General features: G+C 43.6%; 1 protein-coding gene across 1 annotated transcript in view; it reads left to right on the top strand.

Moving 5' to 3' along the window:
• Nucleotides 1–27,251, top strand: part of MEGF6 (multiple EGF like domains 6) — a 2,184,612-nt gene that overhangs the window by 1,627,494 nt on the left and 529,867 nt on the right. The window contains exon 22 of the mRNA XM_044062967.1: nucleotides 19,771–19,899. Coding sequence (XP_043918902.1) covers nucleotides 19,771–19,899 — 129 coding nt within the window. The remainder of the gene's footprint in view (nucleotides 1–19,770; nucleotides 19,900–27,251) is intronic.

Raw genomic sequence — 27,251 nt, forward strand, 5'->3', positions numbered from 1 at the left:
AATAATTTGATGATCAATTTTTACAATGAGAATAGTGAGGCACTTAGTAATGTTTGAGCAGGTAACAATCATGGCATAAGTATTCATTTAACAAATGCACATTTAGGCATGTTTATCAGTTTAAAGACAGAGAGTACAAACTATATATGTAACTGGACTATATTGGATGAATTAAATTTATGTTAACCAAAAAAAAAAAAAAAAAAAACAGTAAATCCATCTACATCTCTTCATTAATAAACCATTAGCATTGTTTTACCAAATGTGTGGACTTCTTCATAATTGATTTTAAATCTGGAGTTATACCCTAGTTATAGCAAACCAAGGTTACATGTCACAATTAAATTAAAACTAAACAGTTAATACTCTTAATAAGACATTCTATTAAATGTAATAAAACAGTTAAAATACAAACCATGTTAAAATGATCTTGTTAGGGTAATTACATAAACTATAATCTGGCTGCCCTCATTTTAAACACACCACTAAATGATTATACTTTCATTCATCCATTGTGATGCAAAAGCATTTGGCTTTTAGTTTTCAAATTAACTCTTTGTATTATAATGTTTCTTGTCATAGATTATAACCTCTGTTTTTTTCATCTCTCTCTACTATCAAAAATGTAAATTGTTTAAGCTCAAAGCATTCAGTGGCATATTGATGTACAGTATTTTTGATATTCTTCTTTTTAAGTTTTTAAATGTGCTCTGATACACATTCTCTAAATGTCTTTTCAGTTTGGCCTATTTAAAAAGCTCAACATGAAGAACTGTTACTTTGCCAATAACAAACACATCACCCTTCTGTATGTATTAACACACTGAACAAGTACCACATTTTCAAGTGCCCATTTTTGTTTTACTAACCCGTCCAAATGCTTTAACTCAATTAATCTTTAAATTGTGTTCCCATTTAAAAATACATTTTGAGAAACAACCAAATCTGAAGTAGTTAACTTCATTTGTGCAGCAACCTATGGGATTCAGATCCGACCTTGGATTCAAGCCGGCAGTTTTCAACAGCTTTAGATCCGAACTCCAAGCTTTTCCCCTACCCATAATCCCCTGCCAACCCTGACTGACCTCAGATCTAGTTTGCCACGGTTATCCAATAGCAGCTTGATCTACAGCTCCAAGCCTTCGAGACTTTTGTGAGGAAAAAAATCACCTTTTTTCTCTCCTTTCTTCTGTTTTTTGGTTGTGTGTGTTTACAGGTCCCTTTTTGTAAAAACCCTCTCTAGTTTAACTATATATTTTTTGGTCTTTTACCTCCCCCTTCCTTCGTGGTTCCATTAGGGTTTTGTGTGTGTGTGTGTTTGGGGCCTAACGTGTGTGTTTCTTTCTTTTAGTTAAAATGGCTGAGGCCCCAAAATTGATCTTTTCTAAGTGCACCGAGTGTGGCCATAAGCTGTCCCCGGCGGTTGGCCACACTCGGTGCGTGTTGTGCCTTGGGGTTGAACACCTGTCTTCTGGTTGTTCCATCTGTGCGGCGTTCAACCCCAGGGCATTCAAGGACCGGATGTCCAAGCTGATTCTGGCGGGTCTTCTGACCCCGGATTCGGCTTCTACCTCTGGTCCTCCTGTGGCTCCCGCTGCAGCGGCTGCCACTCCTGCTTCCCTCCCCCCGGCCAGGACTCAACCTCCCGCCTTAGGCCCGGAGGAGAGGGAGGCCAGGAAAGAGAAAAGGAGGGAGAAGCACCCACAAGCGGTGGGCCGAGACCTCCGCTTCACCCGCCCCCCCCGGCTAAGTGGTCTTCTCCCTCCAGGACTTCTGGGTCTCCTCCGTCTCAGATCCGGTCCCCTTGCTTTTCACCGGGTCCTGAGGAGGAGGAGGAGATCTGATCTCCTTCGAGGTCATCGAGGCGACACTCCCGTCCCGCCTCGGTGGCCTCATCGAGATCTACCCGAAGTCTCACGGATGCAGATTTGGACTGGATGATGAGAAGATTCCTCCAGGCCCAACTCGAGCTTGACCCCTTTTTTTGCCCCGATAGCTCCTTCTCCGTCCCACTTCCCGGGCCCGGAGTCTTCGGAGCCGGGCAGCCTTGGAGCCAGGGGTGTTATAGTGATAGTCTCGTGTATTTCGGCGCCGACACTTCCCGCGAGTCTGTCAGGTCCATTTTCTTTGGATCCAAGCTCTCGGAGCCGAGTGCTGAGCTTCGGATCCGGCGGTATCGGTATGCCTTCGGCTCCTTCCAGGTTGGAGTATACTGGTCCGTTGGATCCAATCACTTCGGCGCCAGCCCCGATCCGTCCGTCGGATCTGAGGGAGGTTCTGCTTTCGGATCCCAGAGAGAGCAGCTCTCCCTCAGCATTTGACGTGGTGGAGAGGGCCCTGTCGAGAGATTCCAGGCCCCCAGCCGTTGCCACGGCTCCACCCTGCACACCTTCTCAGTTGGGCCCGACTTCTATCACCCGGCCCCAGGGACAGCCTGCTCTGACGTCCCAGGTCATTCCTTTGGAACAAGACGTGGCTGGTGAGACCTCCTCGGACAACCCCCCCCCCGAGGAGGTTCATCACAAGAAAAAGTGCAAAAGGAGGCACTTGGTCTCCCCCGAGTCCTTGACTGAGGACACAGATTTGGAGGAGGGGGAAGGCTCCCCAAGATCACCCCCCGAAGATGTCTCATTTGGTGACAGCATGGAGATGCTCAGGATAAAGGGCGGGAGGTCTGCCCCAAAGCCTACCTCAGACGAATCCGTGTTCCTGGAGGCATTTGAAGCAGGCCCGTCTACCTCTTGGGTGTCCCCTCCGGCCGATCCCCTGGTAGATTTGATTACTACCAGGGCGTGGAAGGAGCCGGACACTGTGGAGCCAGTCCCCAAGCACCCGGACAAAATTCTTAGCCAACCCTCTGACAAGTCCCACTGGAGTAAGGGTCCCCCTGTAGATGCCATGTTGGTGGCGGCTGCCTCCAAGAGGGAACTAGCTCAGGAGAGTCCCTCGGTTCATCCCCCGAGCAAGGAGTCTCAGTCGATGGATCATTTAGGGAAGTGGGTCTTTAGTTCGGCTACCTTCTCTGTGAGGTCACTGAACTACATGGCGCATGTGCTTCGGCTGCAGCGGTACCTTATCAAAGAGTACGCTGCGTCCCCCCCCCCCGAGTCCATGTTGGTGGAGGACAAACGTTTGCACTCCACCAAGATGGCCACTCTCCGATCCATATCAAACACCTCTATGCGGCTTCTATCCCATGCCACGGAGGGAGCCGCTAGAGCCAGTGGAGCGGGCCTTGTCATGAGGCGTCAGGCCTGGCTCCGGCACTGTGATTTCGCGGAACCCTTCAAGGCGTCTTTCTCTAATGCCCCTTTCGATGGTTCTGCCCTCTTTGGCAAAACTGTTCGCAATACCTTGGTCCAGAGCAAGAAGGACGGGAAGACGTTGTCTGCTGTCGGAGTCTGCTTCTCTGCTCCCCAGAGGTCCTTCTCCAAGAACCAAAAGGGACAGAAGAAGATGTGGTTCCGGAAGTCACAACAGTCTCGTCCCGCTCCGGACTCCCAGCCCTTCCGCGGCAGAGGAGGGCAGGGTAGATGCCGCCCTAGAGGCAGAGGTGGCCCGCGCAACTTTGGATCCAGAGAACCCTTCTTGGACCAACCCACGCAACACCCCTGAGGGGTTGCCCGACTGCTCCACTCTGGAGGCAGTCAGGGGGCGTTTCTCGAAGCACCTAGCAGCTTGGGAGTCCATCACGACAGACTGCTGGCTGCTTTGCATTATATCCAGAGGATATCAGATTCCCTTTTCTCTTTACTCATGCAGCCCCAGATACCTCCCCGATGTCCCACCCGATCAGAGGGAGGCCGCAGCAACAGAAATCCAACAGTTGCTGGAAAAAAGAGCCATCCAACACGTCCCCCCAGACCAGTGTGGGTCGGGGTTTTACTCCAGGTTCTTTTTGGTGCCAAAAAAGATGGGGGACTTAAGACCTATCCTCGACCTCTCCTCCCTGAACCTGTCAGTAACCAAAGAGAAGTTCCGCATGGTCACCCTTCAATCCATTCTCCTCCTTTTGCGGGAGAATGACTGGATGTGCTCTATAGAACTCAAGGATGCGTACTACCACATTCTAATGGACAGGCAATCCAGAAGGTTCCTCCGCTTCCAGCTAGGAGACAGTCATTTCCAATTCAGGGTCCTTCCCTTTGGTCTCACCACAGCCCCCAGGGTGTTCACCAAAGTGTTAGCAGTGATTGCGGCCCACCTGAGGCTTCAGGGAATCCAGGTCTACCCATACCTGGACGACTGTCTCCTGACTGCCCTGACAAGGCATCTACTCTGCGTAGCCAGAAACTACTTTCTTCGTCTAGCTCCCTGGCTGGGGATCACTATCAACATAGAGAAGTCATCTCTTACCCTGACTCAGACTATAGACTTCATAGGGGCAAGATTAGACACAAACCAGCTCCTAGCTTTCTTGACCATAGACCGGCTACAAACCCTGAGGCTACATGTGCGGGCCATTCTACATTCTCCAGCTCCTCCGGCGGAATTGGTCCTGAGGGCTCTAGGCTCGATGGCGGCAGCAATCAACCTTTTGCAAATGGCGCATTTAAACATGAGGGTCTTGCAATGGACCCTCCAGGTCCAGTGGTCCTTCCTTCGATTTCCTCTGAGCCATCCCATTCCCCTCAGCAGGGCTTGCAAGAGGGCCCTCTTATGGTGGCTCCAATCTTCGAATCTCCAGGAAGGATGCCCCTTTTCTATGGCCCCTCCCCTAGCCACGGTGACCACGGACGCCTTCCACCTTGAGTGGGGGGGGCATTGTTTGGGCAGGACAGTCCAAGGCATGTGGGACCCCACGGAGACCTCTCTGCATATCAATGTCCTAGAGATGAGGGCAGTGCTGTTAGCGTTGCAAGCACTTCAGCACCTTCTTCCTGTAGGAACTATTGCGATTCAGTCAGACAATATGTCTGTTGTCTGGTACATCAACAAACAGGGGGGAACCAGGTCCTACCCACTCTGTCGAGAGGCCATGAGGGTGTGGGAATGGGCGATCTCCACCAACCACTTTCTTATAGCAACGCACATTCCGGGGCGGTCCAACATCCTGGCAGACAGACTAAGTCACATCATCCTGTTACCACACGAGTGGTCTCTGAATCCCGAGATAGCGAATCAGATTTTCGCCGAATGGGGTCAACCCTGTTGCGATCTCTTTGCTTCTCCCTCGAATACAAAATGTTACGACTACTTCGCTCTCATTTCCCCCTCCGGGGAACCTCCGAGAGACGCTCTGGTGCATGCTTGGCCTCCCGGTCTACTTTATGCTTACACTCCTCTTCCTCTGATGCTGAAGTTTCTGCAGAAAGTCAGCCGGTTGGAGAGCAGGATAATCCTCATTGCCCCATTCTGGCCTCGTCAACCCTGGTTCCCTTACCTTTGGTCTCATCTGGTGAATCCCCCTTGGATTCTGGATCCCCATCCGGATCTAATATCCCACCCCCTAGATCTCCCAGTCCTGAATCTGGACAATCTCAAGCTCACAGCTTGGCTGCTCCAGTTCCACTTGTAGCTAGGACTCCCGGTATCTCTTCCCCAGTTAAAACTATTCTAGTAGCAGCGCACAAGCCTTCTACTAGAAAGGTCTGTAGTAGCAAATGGAAACGTTTCTCCATTTGGGCGGAACATCGAAATTTGGATCCTTTTACAGCTCCTTTGCCAGTGGTATTAGACTTCCTGTCAGGGCTGTTTCATCAGGGGGCTAGCTCCTCCACAGTCAAGGTTCAACTAGCAGCTATCTCTCATTATCACGTGGGAAATGAACTGGGCCCTTTGATCACCATGAAATTGTGTAAGACCTTTTTGAAGGGCACCTTTCTGCTCAGACCTCCAGTGAAGGATGTAGTCCCTCCTTGGGATTTAACACTGGTGCTTCAGGCCTTAACATCTCCCCCATTTGAGCCTGCAGCTTCAGTAGATCTTAAATTCTTGTCATGGAAAACGGCCTTTCTTGTCGCTATCACCTCGGCTCGAAGGGTCTCTGAACTACAGGCCATCTGTGTAAAACCCCCATATTTGACTTTTCACAAGGATAGAGTTTACCTCAGGAACAATCCCTCCTTTCTTCCCAAGATTGCCTCTGAATCGAATATTAACCAGTCCATCAACCTACCAGTCTTCTTCCCTAATTACCAAAACAAGGGGGAATATAAATTACACTCACTGGATGTGCATAGACAACTTCACTTCTACATCCACAGGACATCTGGTCATAGGCAATCTGACTAGTTGTTTGTCTCCTTTGCTAAATTTAACTTGGGTAAATCCGTGTCTAAAGTCATGCTGTCTAGATGGATCTCGCAGTGTATCCTTTTAGCATATGAAAGTTCTGGCAGGCCCGCACCTCAGGGAGTCCATGCCCACTCTACTTGGTCTATGTCTGCCTCTGCAGCTTTTAGAGCTAGAGTCTCTTTGGATGATATTTGTTCAGCAGCCACTTGGGCCTCATCTCATACCTTTATCAATCACTATAAATTGGACATTATCTCCAGAGGGAGAGCATCCTTTGGCTCTGCAGTGCTCCGAAAAATACTTCCATGAAGGCCGCCCAAGGTTCAGGTAGCTGGGGACTCTGTCCCATAGGTTGCTGCACAAATGAAGTTAACTACTTCAGATTAAGAAGTTATGTACTCACCATAACGTTCCATCAGAGTAGGTAAACTTCATTTGTCAGCAACCGTCCCTCCCTCCTGCCCCCTCACTTATGAATGTTTTCATACTCAGGTCCATGGGTGTTAACCCACTTATCTTGAAAGTATTAGTCTTCGGGCAGGATCTGCTTTTGGGAAAACTTGATCAGAGGTCAGTCAGGGTTGGCAGGGGATTATGGGTAGGGGAGGAGCTTGGAGCTTGGATCTAAAGCTGTTGAAAACTGCCGGCTCGGATCCGAGGTCGGATCCGAATCCCATAGGTTGCTGACAAATGAAGTTTACCTACTCAGATGGAACGTTATGGTGAGTACATAACTTCTTATTTTTTATTTGACCCACAAGTCAATAGCAAACAATTCTCAATTCTTAGTGATAATATTGGAAATTGCTAAACTATCTAGACTATATAACGTAGTCAGACCTTGAAAGGAGTTTGCATTCATCGTCTTGACCCATTGTGCTATCATTTTGTAAGCCTGGTAGCGGTAAATGTATTTTTTAGCCTTTATTGGTATTACCTCTGTGTAAACCACCTCTATCAATTCTGTAAGATAAATTGTTTCTTTAAACATATTCTTAAGTTTAACAAAACACAATATTGCAGCAGGAAGCACGGCACACATAAAATGTCCACCTGAATTTGTAGATATATGAAATACTTTTAATAAAATACTTGCAAGTCAGTAAGTGCTTTCACCAAATAAACATTGGCTTCATCAGACTTTAATGATAGTAAAACACACGGTCATACACTTTATATAGTCATATGATCAATTAGAACACGTCAAATTCACAAGTAGCATATTCTGTACCAGCATTCATTTACATATGTTAATTACTTCCAATTACTTCTTAGATGACATCACATATTAAAGGAGATACTCCCTTTTCAATATATATGCTACAATCTAAGAGATTTTTTCATCTAAACACAGTGCATTATAAATTGAACCAAGTCGACTGGCAAAACATGTTCTATCTTGGCAATCTCCTCTTATCAAGTACTGGTTTAATTGAAACCGTACTATTTAAACCTGATCCTTTGTCACCTCTTAACTTAAGGATCCATCTACGTTCAGCTTCACTAGTCCTATTTTTAATATGTAATTTTTGTGGTTTGATAGATAGTGATAACATTTTTATGCATCCAGATTTTAATAAAAGGTATACATTTAATGCAAGGGCAACTTGTACTACAACATGTACTACAAAGCATTTAGTATACTTGGTACAGTGTGATTGTTGTAAGATATTCTATGTTGGGAAGACAGATCGCACTCTGAAAGAACGTATAAGGGAACATTTATATAGTATTAGAACAGGCAGTAGTACAAATGCACTTGCCAGATATGTGGCAGCTAGCGATCGTATTCATCACTTTAGGTTTAAAGCAATACAAGTGTTGTATGTAGGACCTAGAATGGGCAATAATGAAAATAGGAATAGTGAAGCTGAACTTAGATGGATCCTTAAGTTGAGAGCTGACAAAGGGTCAGGTGTAAATTGCACGGTTTTAATTAAACCAGTACTTGATAAGAGGAGATCACCAAGATAGAACATGTTTTGCCAGTCGGCTTGGTTCGATTTATAAGGCACTGCGTTTAGATGAAAAAAGTTCTTAGATTGTAGCATATATATTTAAAAGGGAGTTTCTCCTTTAATATGTGATGTTATCTAAGAAGTAATTGGAAGTAATTAACATATGTAAATGAATGCTGGTATAGAATATGCTACTGGTAAATTTGAAGTGTTTTAATTGATCATGTGACTATATAAAGTGTATGACTGCTTGTTTTACTATCATTACAGTCTGATGAAGCCAATTTTTATTTGGTGAAAGCACTTACCGACTTGTAAGTATTTTATTAAAAGTATTTCATATATCTACGAGTTCTGGTTCTGGTGGACATTTTATGTGTGCCGTGTTTCCTGCTGCAATATTGTGTTTTGTTTTACTTGGAGTTTTATACATTGCTGGCTGGTTTACTTGTTGGGTGATTGTATATATTACGTTTCTGTTCATTTTGGTTACCCACAAGAGCATGGGGGAAGGACGTGGAATACAACTCAGTGATTTGTGTATTAACATTTCCGGTCAAGATGGAATCAGCAGGGTGAATGGCCTAGTGGGCCTGCTCCAGGGAGGCGATAATCCATTGCCTGAATATAACAGGGAACTAGTATCAGAAGGTACTATCCCTGAATTTGAGTATGATATAGTCATTTTGTACACAGTTGAATTGTTTAGTAGACGACCTCTTTAAGCTTAAGAGACTGCAACATCAAAGGTACCATTTTGAAGCATGTCTCCATCTTAGAGTGGTACCGATGGGCTTAAGGGTATTAAAAATGCCTACATATGGCATACAGTACCCGGAGCTTCTTGCTAGATGAAAAAGTCTGAATTTAGAAACCAGTTTTGGATGCATGCATTTGATGAATGATTTTTTTAAACCAGAAGAAGATAACTTGATAGCCGCTATAAGTGAGCTGCAGGAAGCATTATATGCTTCGTATCCAGCAGTAATTACTGATAAAACTATTGGAGGGGTCGTTGATAATGTGTCAATGTACGATAGAAGGTTGGTCGGTCAAAAGAAGAAAAGACTTGATAGAGATTTGTTAGACTTTAAACATGGACATTTTTTTTCATGGCCAATGAAGATCTTAGGGCTGTTCGAGAAATACCACAAATGGATACAACTAAGACGCCATCTGGAAATGGTGCCACTGGGCCTGGAACATCAGCTGCAAATGAGGAGGGGATGAATATCCAATTATCTGGGAACAACACAAGGAACTCACCAGAGTCTGGGGGTGATGTAGATGTGCATATACAATGTGGAGAAAGTAACAACATGGACATAATAAATCAGAGCCAAGAGGCAGTTGTGTGACGGAAGGAGCATATAAATCCAGTACATCAAGGGTTTGCTTGACTACCTTTTCCCATTCGACAGAAGAGGGACAGATCTATGAGTTGCTCGAGGAGTCATGGGTGAACCAAGAGGAAGGGCCAGATGGGAGCCATGAGTTATCCAACCATCAAGAATATGTGGGAGCCGCACAATCATTAGTCTTAAATATTTCAAAAAGACTATTGATTGAAATTGAGACTGGGGTATTGGTATGGGTATCTCTTTTATTCCTGCTCAAGCAGCGAATATATCTGATTCCATTATTGACCTAAGAATATTTGCAAGAAATGTAATGCTGAAATTAATGTATGACAACAGTAATGTGAATTCTAAAAAATGTGGTTTTAAAAAGTTGGGTAACATGGTGTCTACGAACCATCCAATACTAGAAGTCTTTTGTAAAGTTTGTGAACAAGATTTATATAGGCTATTTGACACTAAACTGACTGGCAAAAAGTTCTATAATATGAATAGAAATGAGGAGGAAGCACTTAATGCATTGAGAAATCACACCTCTGTAGTAATACGCCCTGCAGATAAGGGTGGTATGACAGTTGTTATGGATAGAAGTTTCTATTTTAGTTCTATTAATAATAAGCTGAGGGACGAAAATGTGTATGAGAAGGTAGACATTAAATGTATAGAAAATCTGATGAGAGATATGTGTTATGTGATGATTGACTATATGTTAAACTGTCTTTCGGCATTTCCCGGTTAGGGGTCGCCACAGCGGAACTCTGGTCCGCTAATGATTGGCAGTTGATTTTTACGTGCTGGCTTGCCAGGCCTAACGCGCAACCTTCAATGAAGGAATGCCCATCCATGCATGTTGACACACAGAAGATGCTCTAACTGAGAATCGAATGGGCAACGTCTAACTGTGAGGCGACAACGCTACCGCAGCACCACCACCGCAGTATGAATGACTTTATGTTAAACTTTCAAATTACAATGGAGCTTGCACAATATTTGACAGTTGAATCACCTACTATACCCATGTTTCAGGGACAACCTAAGGTGCATAAGAACTCTAGGACACCCCCATTTAGGCCTATAGTAGCTGGGCAAGGATGGGTAACTGAGCCCTTATCTGTATTTATTGAGAAGCATGTTAGACCAGTTTTGGATAAGTCAGAGATGATGCTAAGAGGGCTGTGTTGCAATTTTCTGAGTTGCCCATACCTTACTTGGATAGAGGGAGGTTTCTCTGTTCACCTGTGAGAGAGGGAGCTTTGAGCAGCCATCTGTCCCTGGAGGAGTGGTTCCAGCCCAGAAGTTAGTAGTTTATAGGCCATTTTGGGTTAATGTCTGTCTCTTTCATTTCCCTGGGGTAAAAATCGCGTTTGCACAGTTTTGCACGTCTGGACAGCGCTGGTTAGCTAGGGCTAAATTTATTCCATCTCCACCAAGTCTCCTCTTTAGTTTTTCCCTTGAAAGTAGTCTAACTCTCAACCTAAGCACTTAAAAAGCATCCTACAGTCCAGCACTTGCTCAGACCAAATAGCAAGCACTAATATACCCCGACACTTGATTGCCCAGCAGGGCAAGGCTCATTATTCACCCCTCACCAACCAAGCGACTAAGCAGCTCACCCTACTATTCAGGCATGACCAAAGGGCAATTTCGGGTATACTCTCCAGTCCAGCTGGTGAACCTGGGTATCCTGAGGCAATGTTACAACTGCCTCACGTACACAGACAACCCTCTCCTCCTACCACAAAACATTAACATATGTGAGAGATGCAATTATATAGCTAAATTGGAGGCTAAGCTCTCTCCACCCAAGACTGGAACAGGCAGTCATGAGGAGAAGGCTAACACTTGCACCACACCTCCAGCCTCACATAGACATACTAAACCAGCACTGGCAAAAAATACACATAAATACACGAGATCATACTTGGAGGCTCTAAATAAAAACCTGCAAAAGCATCACAGACCTCCAAAGCAGACACCCAAAAAACCTGCACCTCCCGTCACAAACCAGACAACACATAAAACACAAAATCAGTGTGGCGCACAATCATAGCCCTTAAGGCGAAATAACATGCCTAACACACTAGTAATAGGCGACTCTATAGTCAGGCACACTGACATCCCACTCACTAAGCTGGACAAGGAGAAGGTTACTGTTAGCTGCCTGTCGGGAGCCAGAATCTGTCACATAACACAAGCACTCAGGTCACGCCAGAGCAAGTACAAATATGACTCTGTCATTGTTCATGTTGGTGTGAATGACCTGAGACGTACCTCCCTGGACTACATGAAAATAGACATGGAAGAGCTCTCTGATCATGCAGCCCAGGCGGGTATGACCCTGACCCTGAGTAGCATCCTGCCCTCACCAAGAATGATATCGCAGTATAAAGAAAAAAATGATCAATTTCAACAATTGGCTAAGCTTCTGGTGTCATTCAAAGGGGATCCAGTGTCTGCCAGCCTGGGATGACATGCCTCGACAAGCCTCATTGCTTCGCAAGAGATGGCTTGCACCTGTCACCCCTAGGCTTTCAAATACTGGCCAAGGCTCTTGCTGCCCCCATAGTGCCTTTTTTAGGCAAAGCTCAAAAGTCAAACCCACCTCCGTAAACAGCACAAATAAAAAAATGAGGGTTATGCTACTCAACGCCAAGAGTTTAAATCTCAAAATGCATGTGCTCGAAGCACTCCTCAGTATGGAGAACATCGACATCTATGCAGTAACTGAAACCTTGTTCAAGGCTCCACAGAGCACCCCAGCACTACCGAGCTACAACTCATACCACACATTTTGGCCACAGAACATGGACCGAAACACAAAAGGAGGGGGTGTATCCATATTCATCAAGGATACCTACCCCTCCAGGTTAGTGGCACAGCATGATACCTCCGAGATCATCCATGTGCAACTAACATCAGGCAAATCTGCAATGCAAATTGTGGCCTGCTACAAATCACCCTCCATGACCCAGGACCACCACTCCGCCTTTCTGGAAACACTGGAAAACATGAAGGTCCTACCGAACACCCTGATATTGGGCGATTTCAATTACCCTACCGTTAACTGGGAAAACTACTCAAGTGCAAACTCCCAGGTCCAGCGGTTCCTGGAATTTATCAACTCAAATGCCCTGGATCAGCTGGTAAACTCCCCTACCAGAGGTGAAAACATATTGGACCTGGTCATCACCAAGATGGGCGACAGGTGTTCCACACCGGAGGCCAACCCATCACTGGTTAGATCAGACCATAAACTAATCACTCTGGATGTCCACACCACACCACCAAGGAAACCACAGTGAAAAACTTTTCTATAGCAAACTTCACCTTACTTAAGACAGAGGTGGTAAGTTTCACAGCCCCCACACTAAAGGATAACAGTGTCCAAGATGCAGGAACCTTTACAAATGCACTCTATGAGCACCTACAAGGATGCATGGATCGTGCCATCCCTAGCAAAATCAAGACTCACTCCCCTAAGAGAAGGAAACCAGTCTGGTGGACCCCTGCCATAAACAGGATATACAATAGAAGGAGGAAACTAGTTCAGAAAAAAAAGCAAATCCCAAGAAGGAAAGACATCCCTGATCAGTATCAGTAAGAAACTAAGGTCCCTCATAAAATCCTCCAAAGCTAACTTCGAAAGAAAAATAGCCAAGGATTCAAAAGATAACCATAAAGCCTTCTTTAGCTATGTCAAGAATCTAAGTGGCAACTCACAGATATGCTCTGAGCTAGCGCAAAATATCACAAAATATACTGAACCCACTGATATTTCCAACATCCTGGCAGATAGATTCAGTGCAAAATTCACCCCCCTGTCACCCCCAAAAGGGCCCACAACAATACCAGAAAAGTGTACTGTCCCAGAAATCACAGATGCACAGGTGAAAACAGCCCTTTCAAAAGCCAAAAGCACAGCGTCAATGGGGCCAGATGGTGTCCCAGGCTGCACCTTGCATGAACTACAGAACAAACTAACCCCCCACTTAAACACACTGTTCAACCTCTGCCTCTCCACAGGCTATGTGCCCATAGAATGGTGCACAGCAACGGTTATTCCACTCCACAAAGGAGGGGCCACAACTGATCCTGATAACTATCGCTCCATAAGCCTGACTAACCTGGTCTGCAAGGATGTGGAGCGCATCATTATGGAACTCATTAACAAAGACATTGGGAACCTCCAAACACTTGACCTGACTCAGTTTGGCTTTGTTAAGAGCAAATCATGCCTATTAAACCTAGTTGACTTCTTCGAGACTGTCACCAAGGCTATAGATGAGGGGAAGGTAGTTCACACAGCCTACCTTGACCTTGCCAAGGCTTTTATCACCATTCCCCACTCGGGAATTATGGAAAAACTCACCAGCCTGAACATAAACCCCAACGTCACGAGATGGGTTGCCAACTGGCTTACAGACAGAACTCACGTGGTAAGAATAGCGGACTCCAGGTCTGACTCTAAACCAGTCACAAGTGGTGTCCCACAAGGCTCGGTCCTGGGACCCCTACTGTTCAGCGTTTACTTCTTAGAAGTACAGGCAAACACAGAGGACTATGGCTAACCAAGTTCACCGATGACTGCAAACTGGGAGCCATAATTGACTCTCCAGCTGACACGGACATTCTCCAAAAGGGCCTTACTGAGACGGGCACCTGGTGTCAAAGTCATGGTCTCAAGCTAAATGCCAAAACATGCATAGTCATCCTGTTTGGGAAAAACAAAACACCCATGAATTACCACATAGGTGGCAGCCCCCTTAATACAGAAGAAGTAATAAGAGATCTTGGGACCCAGGTAGATAGTAATCTCTCCTTTGACAATCATATTGCCAAAGTAGTTAGGAAATCCTTCTATGTAGCCCATCTAATTACTAAAGGGTTCGCATCTAGAAATAAAAAGGTTATAGTGCCCCTCTACTCGTCACTCATCAAACCCATCATAGAGTACAATGCCCCATTTGGGATGTACCTCACAAGACAATTCCAACAGCTGGAAAGACCACAAAAGTACTTCACCAAGAGGATTACTGGCCTCAAATATATGTCCTATGCAGCCCGACTGGAAGAACTCCAGCTGTACTCAGTCGCATATCGCTTACTCAGAAGTGATCTCTGCCTGACTTACAAAGCCATGTCCAACTCAGAATTGATGGACATGCTCCACCTAAAGAAATCCAAGTCACTGCGAGCCACTCGCTCTAGTGAGCTAAACCTTGCCACAACAATAAATAGAACATGCTGAAGGGATAGAGTCCTGTCACAGAGACTCCCCATGCTTTGGAACAAAATTCCTAACTACATTAGGCAGAGACCCTAACTAACACTCTTCAAGAGAAACCTTGACTATTGGATGGGTAACAGAAAATACACCCCTGGGATCACTTCAATGGCTCTTCTTGACAGAGGCTCATTTAATTAATCAATGGGGCAGTGAAAGCTGACACACTCTGGCTAGGCTTATTAATGCCCTCGGGCAGATAGCCTTGTACCTACCTATGAACCTAAACATTTTTTACAGGATTTATATGGATTTGTGGATAGGCATAATGGATTATGTGACTATATGTTAGTTACTATGAATGTGGTGTCTCTGTTTACAACGGTACCCAATACTGAAAGGGTAGAATATTTACGTAGGTATTTGAATGACCAAAGTGAATATGTATATAGGTTAATAAAATTGGTCTGTGATTTCATAGATGTCGTACTCAATAATAATATATTTGTGTTTGATAGTTGTTACTACAGACAAACATGGTGTGGCAATGGGGACATGCTGTGCGAATAGTTATGCAAATGCAGTAATGGCACAGTGGGAGTTGGAGGAGGTGTTTAGGATGGAACTATATTCACAGCATGTGCTTTCTTATCATTGCTTTGTAGATGACTTTTTTTGTTATGGGGAGGTGCCTCAGAGGATTTACAGCAATTTGTTTTGAAAGTGCATGAATCTAATACATTTTTGAGATTCATGTATAAATGGTCATGGGAATCTATGGAATTCCTAGATGTGTTAATAAATAAATGTTCAGAGTGTACACTGCCCACTCGTTTGTTTAGAAAGGAGTGCTATAGAAATTCAGTACTTCATAGGAAGAGCATGCACCCTTTGTACCCTAGAAGGGTATTTAATAACATAGTAAAAGGTCAAGGTATGAGAGTTTCTAGGTTACATAATGTTGATCTGGACTATAAGGGTGTTTGTGAAACACTTAAGAGAGTCACAGAAGCATAAAAGTTATAGGGATAGTGAGGTAAATCCTATTTTGATAAATGTAGATTCTATGAGGCATGGATGAGCTAAACCATATTTTTCTTCTACTCATGACTCAACTGCAGCTATAGGAGAAAGTGAAAGGTTGCATGACTCCATGGGAAAAGTTTCTATGGCCTATACAAGTAACGTAAATTCAGTCAAAAAAGTGTTTCAGGACAACTGGCATCTTTTAATGATGGATGACAAAATTAATAGAGTAGTAGGAGATAATCCCATGTTTGGGTATAGGAATTGTAAGTCACTTAAAATGATATCATGCTATCCAGATAAAGGCAAGATGGTATGCGATAAACAATATGGTAATTTTAGTGATAACACTTTTATGCATCTAGAGTTTAATAAAAGGTATACATTTAATGCAAGGGCAACTTGTAACACAAAGCATTTAGTATACTTGGCACAGTGGGATTGTTGTAAGATATTCTATGTTGGGAAGACAGATCGCACTCTGAAAGAACATATAAGGGAACATTTATATAGTATTAGAACAGGGCAGTAGTACAAATGCACTTGCCCGATATGTGGCAGCTAGCGATCGTATTCATCAGTTTAGGTTTAAAGCTATACAAGTGCTGTATGTAGGACCTAGAATGGGCAATATTGAAAATAGGACTAGTGAAGCTGAACTTAGATGGATCCTTAAGTTGAGAGCTGACAAAGGGTCAGGTTTAAATAGTATGGCTTCAATTAAACCGGTATTTGATGAGGAGATTGCAAAGATAAAACATGTTTTCCCAGTTGGCTTGGTTCAATTTATAAGGCACTGTATTTAGATGAAAAAATCTGTAAGATTGTAGCATATATATCGAAAAAGGAGTTTCTCATTTAATATATGATGTCATCTAAGAAGTAATTGGAATTAATTAACGTATGTAAATGAATGCTGGTATAGAATATGCTACTGATGAATTTGAAGTGTTTTAATTGATCATATGACTTTATTAAGTGTACGACATTACGCTCTGATAAAGCCAGTGTTTATGTGGTGAAAGCGCTTACCGACTTGCAAGTATTTTATTAAAAGTATTTCATATATCTACGAGTTCTAGGGGACATTTTATGTGGGCCGTGCTTCCTGCTGCAATATTGTGTTTTGTTTACTTGGAGTTTTATACATTGCTGGCTGGTTTACTCGTTGGGTGATTGTATATATTACGTATATTCTTAAGTTTGTTAATTTCTTCCAGCAAAACAAATTTGTCAGTAATTATTCTAACAAGCCTCACTATCTGTCCTTTAAGCTTTGTTTGTTGTAGCACTGCATCTTGTCATGCAAAAGTCCAAGTTAATTTGATTTGAGTAACTATAAATTGTACACACTTGCCATATGGTTAACTATACTGTGATGTATTAATTTATATTCCATTTTAATGTAGAAGATTACTGTAAAGTGGTCTCTGGAGTAGCAGCAGTTCTGGAAAACATAGGAAGCAGATGTATATGCCAGGTGGCTTAAATCATCTAGACTTAGGCCATTACTACATTGACAGGAAGTGTTAACCAAGTTGTACATAAAATACTGCAATTAAATAGAATAGTTATTTCTGATAGTGGTAATTAATGTTCATTAAAAAGTAAAAAGGACTACTGTTATCTTTCCGCACGGTTAATTTACAGCTCTTCCTGCCCACCTTACTCATATGTGTTAACCCTAATTCTAACCGTAACCCTAGCCTTACCCCTGACCATAATCCTAATCCTTACATTATGTTACTAACAGTACCACTACCAAGATGATACTTAATCCTAGTTTTGTAACTGGAGTTTACTTATATAGGACCTTTTAGTGGGAGAGAAGTATTCAATATTTTGTATTTCTCTCTTAATGGTAGTGCACTGTTTTGTACACAGTCTTTTTTCCCATCATTTTAGACTCAATATTTTTAGTGTTAGATATTTCATGACACAGTCGAAGAAACAGTACAGTTGTTAACCATGTTGTGAGTTTGTCAGTTGAAATCATTAGTAGGACTTTAGTAAGCATTTCACATTTTCTCCATGTGTTCCGCATTGTGAGAGGTAGCATTCCACTAGAAAGGCTGAAAGCTATTCCTATTCCTATTACTCTGTAGAGTAGGTTCCACATTGCGAGAGGTAGTGTTCCACAAGGAAGACTGAGAGCTGGGCCTATTTCTCTGTGGAGTAGATTCCACATTGTGAGAGGTAGTGTTCCACGTTGAAGGCTGAGAGCTGTTTCTGTGACTCCGTAAGGTAGATTCCACATTGTGAGAGGTAGTGCTCCACGAGGAAGGCTGAGACCTGTGCCTGTGACTTTGTAGAGTAGATTCCACATTGTGAGAGGTAGTGTTCCAAGAGGAATGCTGAGAGCTCTGCCTATCACTCTGTAGAGTAGATTCCACATTGTGAGAGGTAGTGTTCCACAAGGAAGGCTGAGAGCTTTGTCTGTGACTCTGTAGAGTAGATTCCACATTGTGAGAGGTAGTGTTCCACAAGGAAGGCTGAGAGCTGTGTCTGTGACTCTGTAGAGTAGATTCCACATTGTGAGAGGTATTGTTCCAAGAGGAAGTCTGAGAGCTGTGCCTATTGCTCTGTAGAGTAGATTCTACATTGTGAGAGGTAGTGCTCCACGAGGAAGGCTGAGAGCTGTACCTGTGACTCTGTAGAGAAGAGTCCACATTGTGAGAGGTGGTGTTCCAAGAGGAAGGCTGAGAGCTCTTCCTATCATTCTGTAGAGTAGATTCCACATTGTGAGAGGTAGTGTTCCACAAGGAAGGCTGAGAGCTTTGTCTGTGACTGTGTAGAGTAGATTCCACATTGTGAGAGGTAGTGTTCCACAAGGAAGGCTGAGAGCTCTGCCTATCACTCTGTAGAGTAGATTCCACATTGTGAGAGGTAATGCTCCATGAGGAAGGGTGAGAGCTGTGCCTGTGACTCTGTAGAGTAGATTCCACGTTGTGAGAGGTAGAGTTCCAAGAGGAAGGCTGAGAGCTCTTCCTATCATTCTGTAGAGTAGATTCCACATTGTGAGAGGTAGTGTTTCACAAGGAAGGCTAAGAGCTGTGTCTGTGACTCTGTAGAGTAGATTCCACATTGTGAGAGGTAATGTTCCACATGGGAGGCTGAGAGCTGTGTCTGTGACTCTGTAGGGTAGATTCCACATTGTGAGAGGTAGTGTTCCAAGAGGAAGGCTGAGAGCTCTGCCTATTGCTCTGTAGAGTAAATTCCACATCGTGAGAGGTAGTGCTCCATGAGGAAGGCTGAGAGCTGTGCCTGTGACTCTGTAGAGTAGATTCCACATTGTGAGAGGTAGTGTTCCAAGAGGAAGGCTGAGAGCTCTGCCTACCACTCTGTAGAGTAGATTCCATGTTGTGAGAGGTAGTGCTCCACGAAGAAGGATGACACATGTCTGTGACTGTGTAGAGTAGATTCCACATTATGAGAGGTAGTGTTCCAAGAGGAAGGCTGAGAGCTCTGCCTATTGCTCTGTAGAGTAGATTTCACATTGTGAGAGGTTGTGCTCCACGAGGAAGGCTGAGAGCTGTGCCTGTGACTCTGTAGAGTAGATTCCACATTGTGAGAGGTAGTATTCCAAGAGGAAGGCTGAGAGCTCTGACTATCACTCTGTAGAGTAGATTCCACATTGGGAGAGGTAGTGTTCCACAAGGAAGGCTGAGAGCTGTGCCTATCACTCTGTAGAGTAGCTTGCTCTTTGTGAGAGGTAGTGTTCCATAAGGAAGCCTGTGATCTGTGCTTGTTAATCTGTGAAGTAGCTTTGTCTATACTTACTGCCTACTGCAAACCATTAAATAAAGTGTTTTAGTGAATACTGCATGCTACAGTGTCAATACCACATCAACAAAATTAGCACTTGCTGTATTAACATAACATTGTCATTTTTCAGGAGAGATGGGATTATCAACTTTTCTTTAGAATTAACTTTGTTTATTTTATTTTATTTTATTTTGATTTGTAGCATGTCCAATTGGTTTATTTGGGAAACATTGTGTTCAGCCCTGTCTCTGTAGAAATGGTGGGATATGCGATCATGTAACAGGCTACTGCACATGCCCTGAAGGATGGACTGGACTTGCATGTGAACTGGGTAAGTTAAGCTTCTGTTCTGTTTCGTGATAAAAAAGGTTTAATTCCAAAATGAGAATATTTAGCATTATGCTGAGTTTTATCGTTGCACTAGCACTAGTTGTTTTAAGATGTATGACAGCATGTGCTAAGTATGGGGTACAAAATGCAAAAAAAATGGCAACATTTTTGAAAATGCAAATATTTTTTTTAAACAAGAAACATCTTTATTAAATTATCCTGTATGACATAGGCCATGTTACATTTATAAAAATGACAATAAACCATAGCGACACAATCTCAGTTGCAAGCATTATACAAACTGTGCTGACACAGTTGTAGCTGCAAATATTACACATAACTTTTAATATATCCAGTCATTGTTAGTTAACCATTACATAACTCATTCAAATCCTGCCTTCTTTTAAACCTCAATCCTCCTCTGCATGTATTGACCCCACAGTTCCCATTTTTTCCCCATGTAATTTGCTCCTACCCTTTTCTAAAGATCCCAGTTCCAGTTGTTTTAACTCTGTTACTATATTCACTAATTCTAGTAAAGCTGGGTTACACTTTGATTTCCATTTTCTAGTAATTACTTTTTCGGCATCCATCATAATTAGATTCAGCAAGGCCTTAGTATGTCTAAGCAATATCATAATTTCCCTAGTCACTCCAACTTGCTCACTCAGCATCTCCGACAGAGCAGTCTGCAGGGAATCTTTAAAGTCTACCAACTCATTACACTTGCAGAAAATATGTTCCCAATTACCTCTTTCTGCCCTATCCCACCTTCAACATTTGCTGTCTGTCTGAGGAAAAATTCTTTGAAGTCCTGGCAAAGATACAAAATCTTCTAGATTTTTTTGCATATTTTATTTTTATTTAACATTTGTTAACATTTGTTTACCAGGAAATCCTGACTTAGAGCGAAGCCTATTTTCAGCAGAGGCCAGGGGAGAAATGCTCCAGACGCACGTCTGTGTAACATGGGAGGAAACCGGAGTACCCGGAGAAAACCCACACGATCGCAGGGGGGACATGCAGGCTCCGCATAGAAGGCACTACAGTTGAGAATTGAACCAGAGAACCTCTTGCTGTGAGGCAACAATGCTACCACTCCACCACTGTGCTGTATTTGGGAGACATAGGTTCATAGGTTCATACTAGGCTATCTGCCCTAGGGCATTTATAAGCCTAGCCAGAGTATGTTTGGCTTTCGCCACCCATTTTAAATTAATTTTGCTATGCCATTTTTCGAGGTTAGTATACTGTGCCTCTGTCTAACAGTGACACAGAAGTGATACCCGGGGTAAACCTACGATCTCCCATCCACTCATCAAGATTCCTCTTGAAGAGAGTCAATGAGGGACTCTGCCTAACCTGGACTGGGATTTTATTCCAGAGTGAAGGGAGCCTCTGAGTTATGAATCTGTCCCTCCAGCATGTCCTATTTATTTCAGTGCTGAGGTTCAAGTCTCTCGAGCGTGTAGCTCGATGGGATTTGGATTTTTTGAGGTACAGAATGTCCCTTGATTCTGGGTTGGACATGGCTTTATACGTCAGGCACAGGTCGCCTCTGAGCAGGCTGTATGCCACTGAGTAGAGCTGGAGTTTCTTTAACCGGGCAGCATATGGCATCTGTTTGAGCCCTTTGATCCTCTTGGTGAGGTACTTTTGGGGTCTTTCCAGTTGCTGCAGGTGTTTGGTAAGGTACATCCCAAAAGGGGCATTGTACTCGATTATGGGCCTGATGAGGGATGAGTAAAGAGGCACAATGACCTCCCCTAATCTAGATGTGAATCCCTTCATGATTAGGTGGGCTATATAAAATGTTTTTCTAACCACTTTGGCCACGTGGTTGTCAAATGAGAGATTGCTATCAACTTGGGTCCCCAGGTCCCTAATTACTTCTTCTGTACTTTATGGATTACCACCTATGTGGTAATTTGTGGGCACTTTGTTTTTGCCAAAGGGGATGACTATACACTTTTTGGCGTTTAGCTTGAGGCCATGGCTCTGGCACCAGTTGTCTGTTTCCATGAGGCCCTTTTGGAGGATGCTTGTGTTGGCTGGAGAGTCGATTATGGTGCCCAGTTTGCAGTCATCTGCGAACTTGGTCAGCCACAGTCCTTCTGTGTGGGCCTGTACCTCCGAGAAATATATACCGAACAAGAGAGGTCCCAGGACTGAGCCTTGTGGGACGCCACTTGTAACTAGTTTGGAGTCTGACATGGATCCAGCAATTCTAACCATGTGGGTTCTGTCCTTGAGCCAGTTTGCAACCCATCTAGTGACATAGGGGTTTATATTTAAGCTGGTGAGCTTATCTATAATGCCCGAGTGGGGTATAATATCAAAGGCTTTTGCGAGGTTCAGGTAGGCTGTGTGGACCACCTTCCCTTCGTCAATGGCCTTGGTGACTGTTTCAAAGAAGTCGACCAGGTTTAAGAGGCAGGATCTGCCCTTAACAAAGCCGAACTGGGTAGGATCCAGTGTCTGTACGTCCCAAAATCTTTATTTATGAGGTCCATGATGATCCTTTCCATAGCTTTGCAAACCAAGCTAGTCAGGCTTATGGGGTGATAGTTTCCAGGGTCCGTTGAGGCACCACCTTTGTGGAGAGGGACCACTGTTGCTGTACGCCACTCTTTGGGTACATATCCTGTAGTAAGGCTGAGATTGAACAGTAGTTTTATGTTTGGGTTTAGCTCTTCTTGGAGTTCATGTAGGATGCAGCCTGGGACACCGTCTGGTCCCACTGATGCTGTGTTTTTTGCTTTGGAGAGGGCGGCTCTTACCTGAGCATCTGAGATGTCAGGGGGGCAGCACTCTGCTGGGATAGATATTTGCCCTTTTGGTGGGGGGGGGGGGTTTGCGCTGAACCTGTCAGCTAGGATGCTGGCAATGTCTGTGGGTTCGGTGTATTTTTTATCATTTTGGACTAATTCTGAGCATATCTGGGAATTCCCACCCAGGTTCCTAACATAACTAAAGAAAGCCTTGTGATTATCCTTAGTGTCCTGTGCAGTTTTTTCTCGAAGCTGGCCCTAGACGATTTTATGAGTGCCCTTAGTTTTTTGCTAATACTGATCAGAGATGGCTTCCCTTTTTGGGATTTTGCTCTATCATGTAGTAGCTTCCTCCTTCTATTGTATAGTTTGTTTATGGCTGGGGTCCACCAGACAGGACGTCTGCCTTTGGAGGATTGGGTCTTGGTTTTATTTGGGATTGCATGATCCATGCATTCCTGAAGGTGTTCATAGAATGCATTTATAAAGGATTCTGCGGTCTGGGCCGTATTTTCCACAGGCCCGTGGGGCTTTGAAGGATTCCACCTCGGTTTTGAGGAGTGTGAAATTTGCTTTAGAGAAGTTTTTCACTGTGGTTTTCTGGGCAGGGGGTGGGGTCGGGATGTAAATATCCAGTGAGATCAGTTTATGGTCTGATCTTACCAGTGAGGGATACACTTCTGGTCTGGAGCATAGAGTCCCCATGTTGGTGATGATCAGGTCCAGTATGTTTTCCTCTCTTGTGGGAGTGGTAACAAGTTGTTCCATAGCATTTGAGTTTATGAATTCTAGGAAACTTTGGGCTAGGGTGTTGGAGCTAGAGTAATGCTCCCAGTCTATGTTTGGGTAGTTGAAGTTGCCCAATATAATGGTGTTTGGAGAGACCTTCATATTTTCCAGTGTTCTCAGGAAGGCCGAGTGGGGTTCCTGGGTTTGGGAGGGTGGTCTGTAGCAGGCTATAAACTGGAAGGCAGTTTTACCCACTGTTAGTTGCACATGGATAGTCTCTGATGCTTCGTGCTTTGCCAACAACCTGGAGGTGTGGGTATCTTTGATGAATATCGATACTCCCCCCTCCTTTTGTGGTTCAGTCCAAGTTTGGGGGCCGAAAAGCATGGTATGAGGTATAACCTGGTAGTGCTGGGGTGCTTTCGGGAGCCCTGAACCAGGTTTCTGTTACTGCACAGATATCGATGTTCTCCATGCTAAGGAGAGTCTCGAGTGCATGCATCTTGAGGTTTAGACTTCTGGCGTTGAGTAGCATTACTCTTAGTTTCTTATCCCTTGTGATACCTATGGAGGTGGGTTTGTCTTTTGAGCTTTGCCTAAAAAAGGCACTATGGGGGTAGCAAGAGCCTTTGCCAATATCCGAAAGCCCAGGGGTGACAGGTGCAAGCCGTCCCTAGCGAAGCATCGTGGCTTGTCGAGCATATCATCCCAGGCTGACAGGCATTGGATCCCCTTTGAATGACACCAGTACTTAAGCCAGTTGTTGAAATTGATCATCTTGTCTTCATATTGTGGCATCATTTTTGGTGAGGGTAAGATGCTACTCAAGGTCATGGTCATACCACCTGGGCTACATGCTCAGAGAGCTCTTCTATGTCTCTTTTCATGTAGTCCAGGGAGGTACGTCTCAGGTCATTCACACCAGCATGGACAATGACTGAGTCATATTTGTACTTGCCTTGGAGTGACCTGAGTGCTTGTGTTATGTGGCGGATCCTAGCGCCCGACAGGCTGCTCACCATGACCTTCTCCTTGTTCAGCCTGGTGAGCGGGACGTCAGTGTGCCTGACAATAGAGTCACCTATTACAAGTGTATCAGGTGTGTTGTTTAGCCTTAAGGGCTGTGACTGTTCGGCACACTGGCTTTGTGAGATATGTGTTGCACGTGTTTTGTTTTGGGGTAGCGGTTGCCTGGGTGTCTGCTTTGGAGGTCTCTGCTGCTTAGGCAGATCTTTATTTAGAGCCTCCGAGTATGTTTTTGTGTGATTATGTGTTTGGTTTGCTGTCGTGGTAGGTCTATGTGAGAATGGAATTGTAGTGAGTGTGGTTTCCTTCTCCTCCTGACTGGTTATGCCAGTACTGATTTGAGAGAGCTTAGCCTCCAGTTTGGCTATATGGTTGCATCTCTCACATGTGATGGAATTTGTTGGGAGGAGGAGAGGGTTGTCTGTGTACATGAGGCAGTTGTAACATTGCCTCAAGATTCCCAGGTTCACCAGCTGGACCGGAGAGGAGATTGACAACTGACCTTTGGACATGCTAGAATAATATTGGGAATTCCTTTATAATTGAAAACAAGGGCCAATGGGGAGTGAGGGTGTAGTGCTTTTAATTTTTAGTGCTGACTTATATAATTGCTTTAGTGAGCAAGTGCCAGGTAACTTAAGTGCAATGTGTTACAGGTAACTTAAATGCAAAAACTACAAACAGTAACTTTCTTTCAAGTGAAACAAGGAAGTAAGTACAGTAAGCAATGCAGATATCACTAGGGATCCACAGAAGTGCTGAGAAGCCACGTTTTAGGTGGAATTAGCGTTCCAGGGAAAAAACAAGCAAACAAACAACAAGCATACAAACAAAGCTAGATTCAGCAGGCCTTGATCTAGTCTATGCTACAGCAAACAAGGTGTACCAATTTCAGTAAGAAACATTTCAAATATGCAGGCACTATAAACCTTTAACCAGAAATTCCCAGCTCAGAAGGGCAGAGTCCAGCCTGTCCTCCCACAAGAGTGCAGACCACGAACCTTCTTAATGTAAAATAACTGGCCTGAAGCCCAAGTGCATAAACCAGAACTAATACACTTTAGGAATAACAGACACTGAACTCTCAATCAGCAGTTCCCAACTTAGAAGGATGAAAGCTACCTGTCCTGCCACCACAGTGCATGCCACAAACCTTCCTAATGTAAAACAACTGGTCTGAAGCCCAAGTGCTTAATCCAAAAGACTTAGAATGATAGCTACACTTTAATCAAGTTACTACCAAGTAGTAATAAATACAGTTGAATACTTTAAAGAATGCTTGGATTAGTGCTCAAGTTATACAAACAAAGCTAGATTCATCAGGCCTGGATCTAGTCTATGCTACAGCAAACAAGGTGTACCAATTTCAGTAAGAAGCAGTTCATATATGCATGCACTATAAGCCTTTAACCAGAAATTCCCAGCTCAGAAGGGCAGAGTCCAGCCTCTCCTCCCACAAGAGTGCAGACCACGAACCCTCTTAATGTAAAATAACTGTCCTGAAAGCCCAAGTGCTTAAACCAGAATTAATACACTTTTAGAATAACAGACACTGAGCCCTCAATCAGCAGTTCCCAACTTAGAAGGATGTAAGCTACCTGTTCTGCCACTACAGTGCAGACCACAAACCCTCTCAATGTAAAACAACTGGTCTGAAGCCCAAGTGTTGAAACTAAAAGGCTTAGAATGAGTTACACCAAGCAGTAATAAATACAATTGAGTACTATTAAGATGACGCGAAAGCAAAATAAAGTAGGTAGAAACACAAGTACAGTAAAAGCAGATGATTTTTTTTTTTTCAGAAAAGTAGCAAAAGCAGTAGTAAATACAATTCTCATGCAGTGCAAGCTGGCACACTTGAATATGCAGCAATATTAGTCCACACACAGTTTGAAAAAATGTAATTAAATTAAAAAGGAGTAAAAGCAAGTGCATACATATATCTCCACATTGTTTCTTTGTGAATTGCTTATCTAATGTCACTTATGACCTCCTCTGATTCTTATAGTTATCATGTAATATTTTATATGCTACACTAATTATTCCTTTCTTAATGGCACCTTCTATGCTAGATTCTACTAAAAACTCTACCAGTGCTGGTATTTCATTTAGGACCCCCCTATTTCTTTCTCTTTGCCTGTAGCCTGATATCAATCCTTGATATGGAAGGCAATCTCTAACCTGCAGTCCAAATAGGTTCTTAACATCTTCCAGTACCTAGGTTCCTTTGCATGTTTTTTCCCATATATCCCCACTCTCCTCTTGCCTATTGTCTGTATCAGAAGCAAACATATCTTGTGATAAGAATCATCCATGCCAGGCAGTTCTGATTGTAGTTCATGAGAATGTCATTCATGCAGCTTAACTCAATAAAATCTAGCAACAAGCTTCCCACACTGTCAAATCAAGATGTTCTCTAGGTCTTACTCTAGGAAACATTTCTGCTGACATAACATTGCACTTTGAGCCAGTATCTACTTTGAGCTCTACAGAATCCCATTAATCCAAACAGTACAAAAGATTTAATTTTTTGCACGCAAATCTACTGCATTGACTGTTTCACCAAGCACAGACACACCATCAACATAAAAAGTAGGGTCACAGTTTTCTAATTGATCAACTTGCCTCTTGGAATGCCCTCTTTTAATAAAAGAATGTGCCTTATTTTGATTTACAAAACCTTTTGAAATTATTTCACTTACTGCAAGAATTACACTACTGATCAAAAGCTACGCACTTTTCTCTTTTGGGTTCATGATTACCACCACAATTATGACAGTTGACTACGAGGTTTGCTATGGGTTTTGCTGAGTCACCCTTATGCTTC

The sequence above is a fragment of the Protopterus annectens genome, chromosome 2.part1 (genome assembly GCF_019279795.1).
Source record: "Protopterus annectens isolate FY-2018-M chromosome 2.part1, PAN1.0, whole genome shotgun sequence".
NCBI classification, from domain to species: Eukaryota; Metazoa; Chordata; order Ceratodontiformes; family Protopteridae; genus Protopterus; species Protopterus annectens.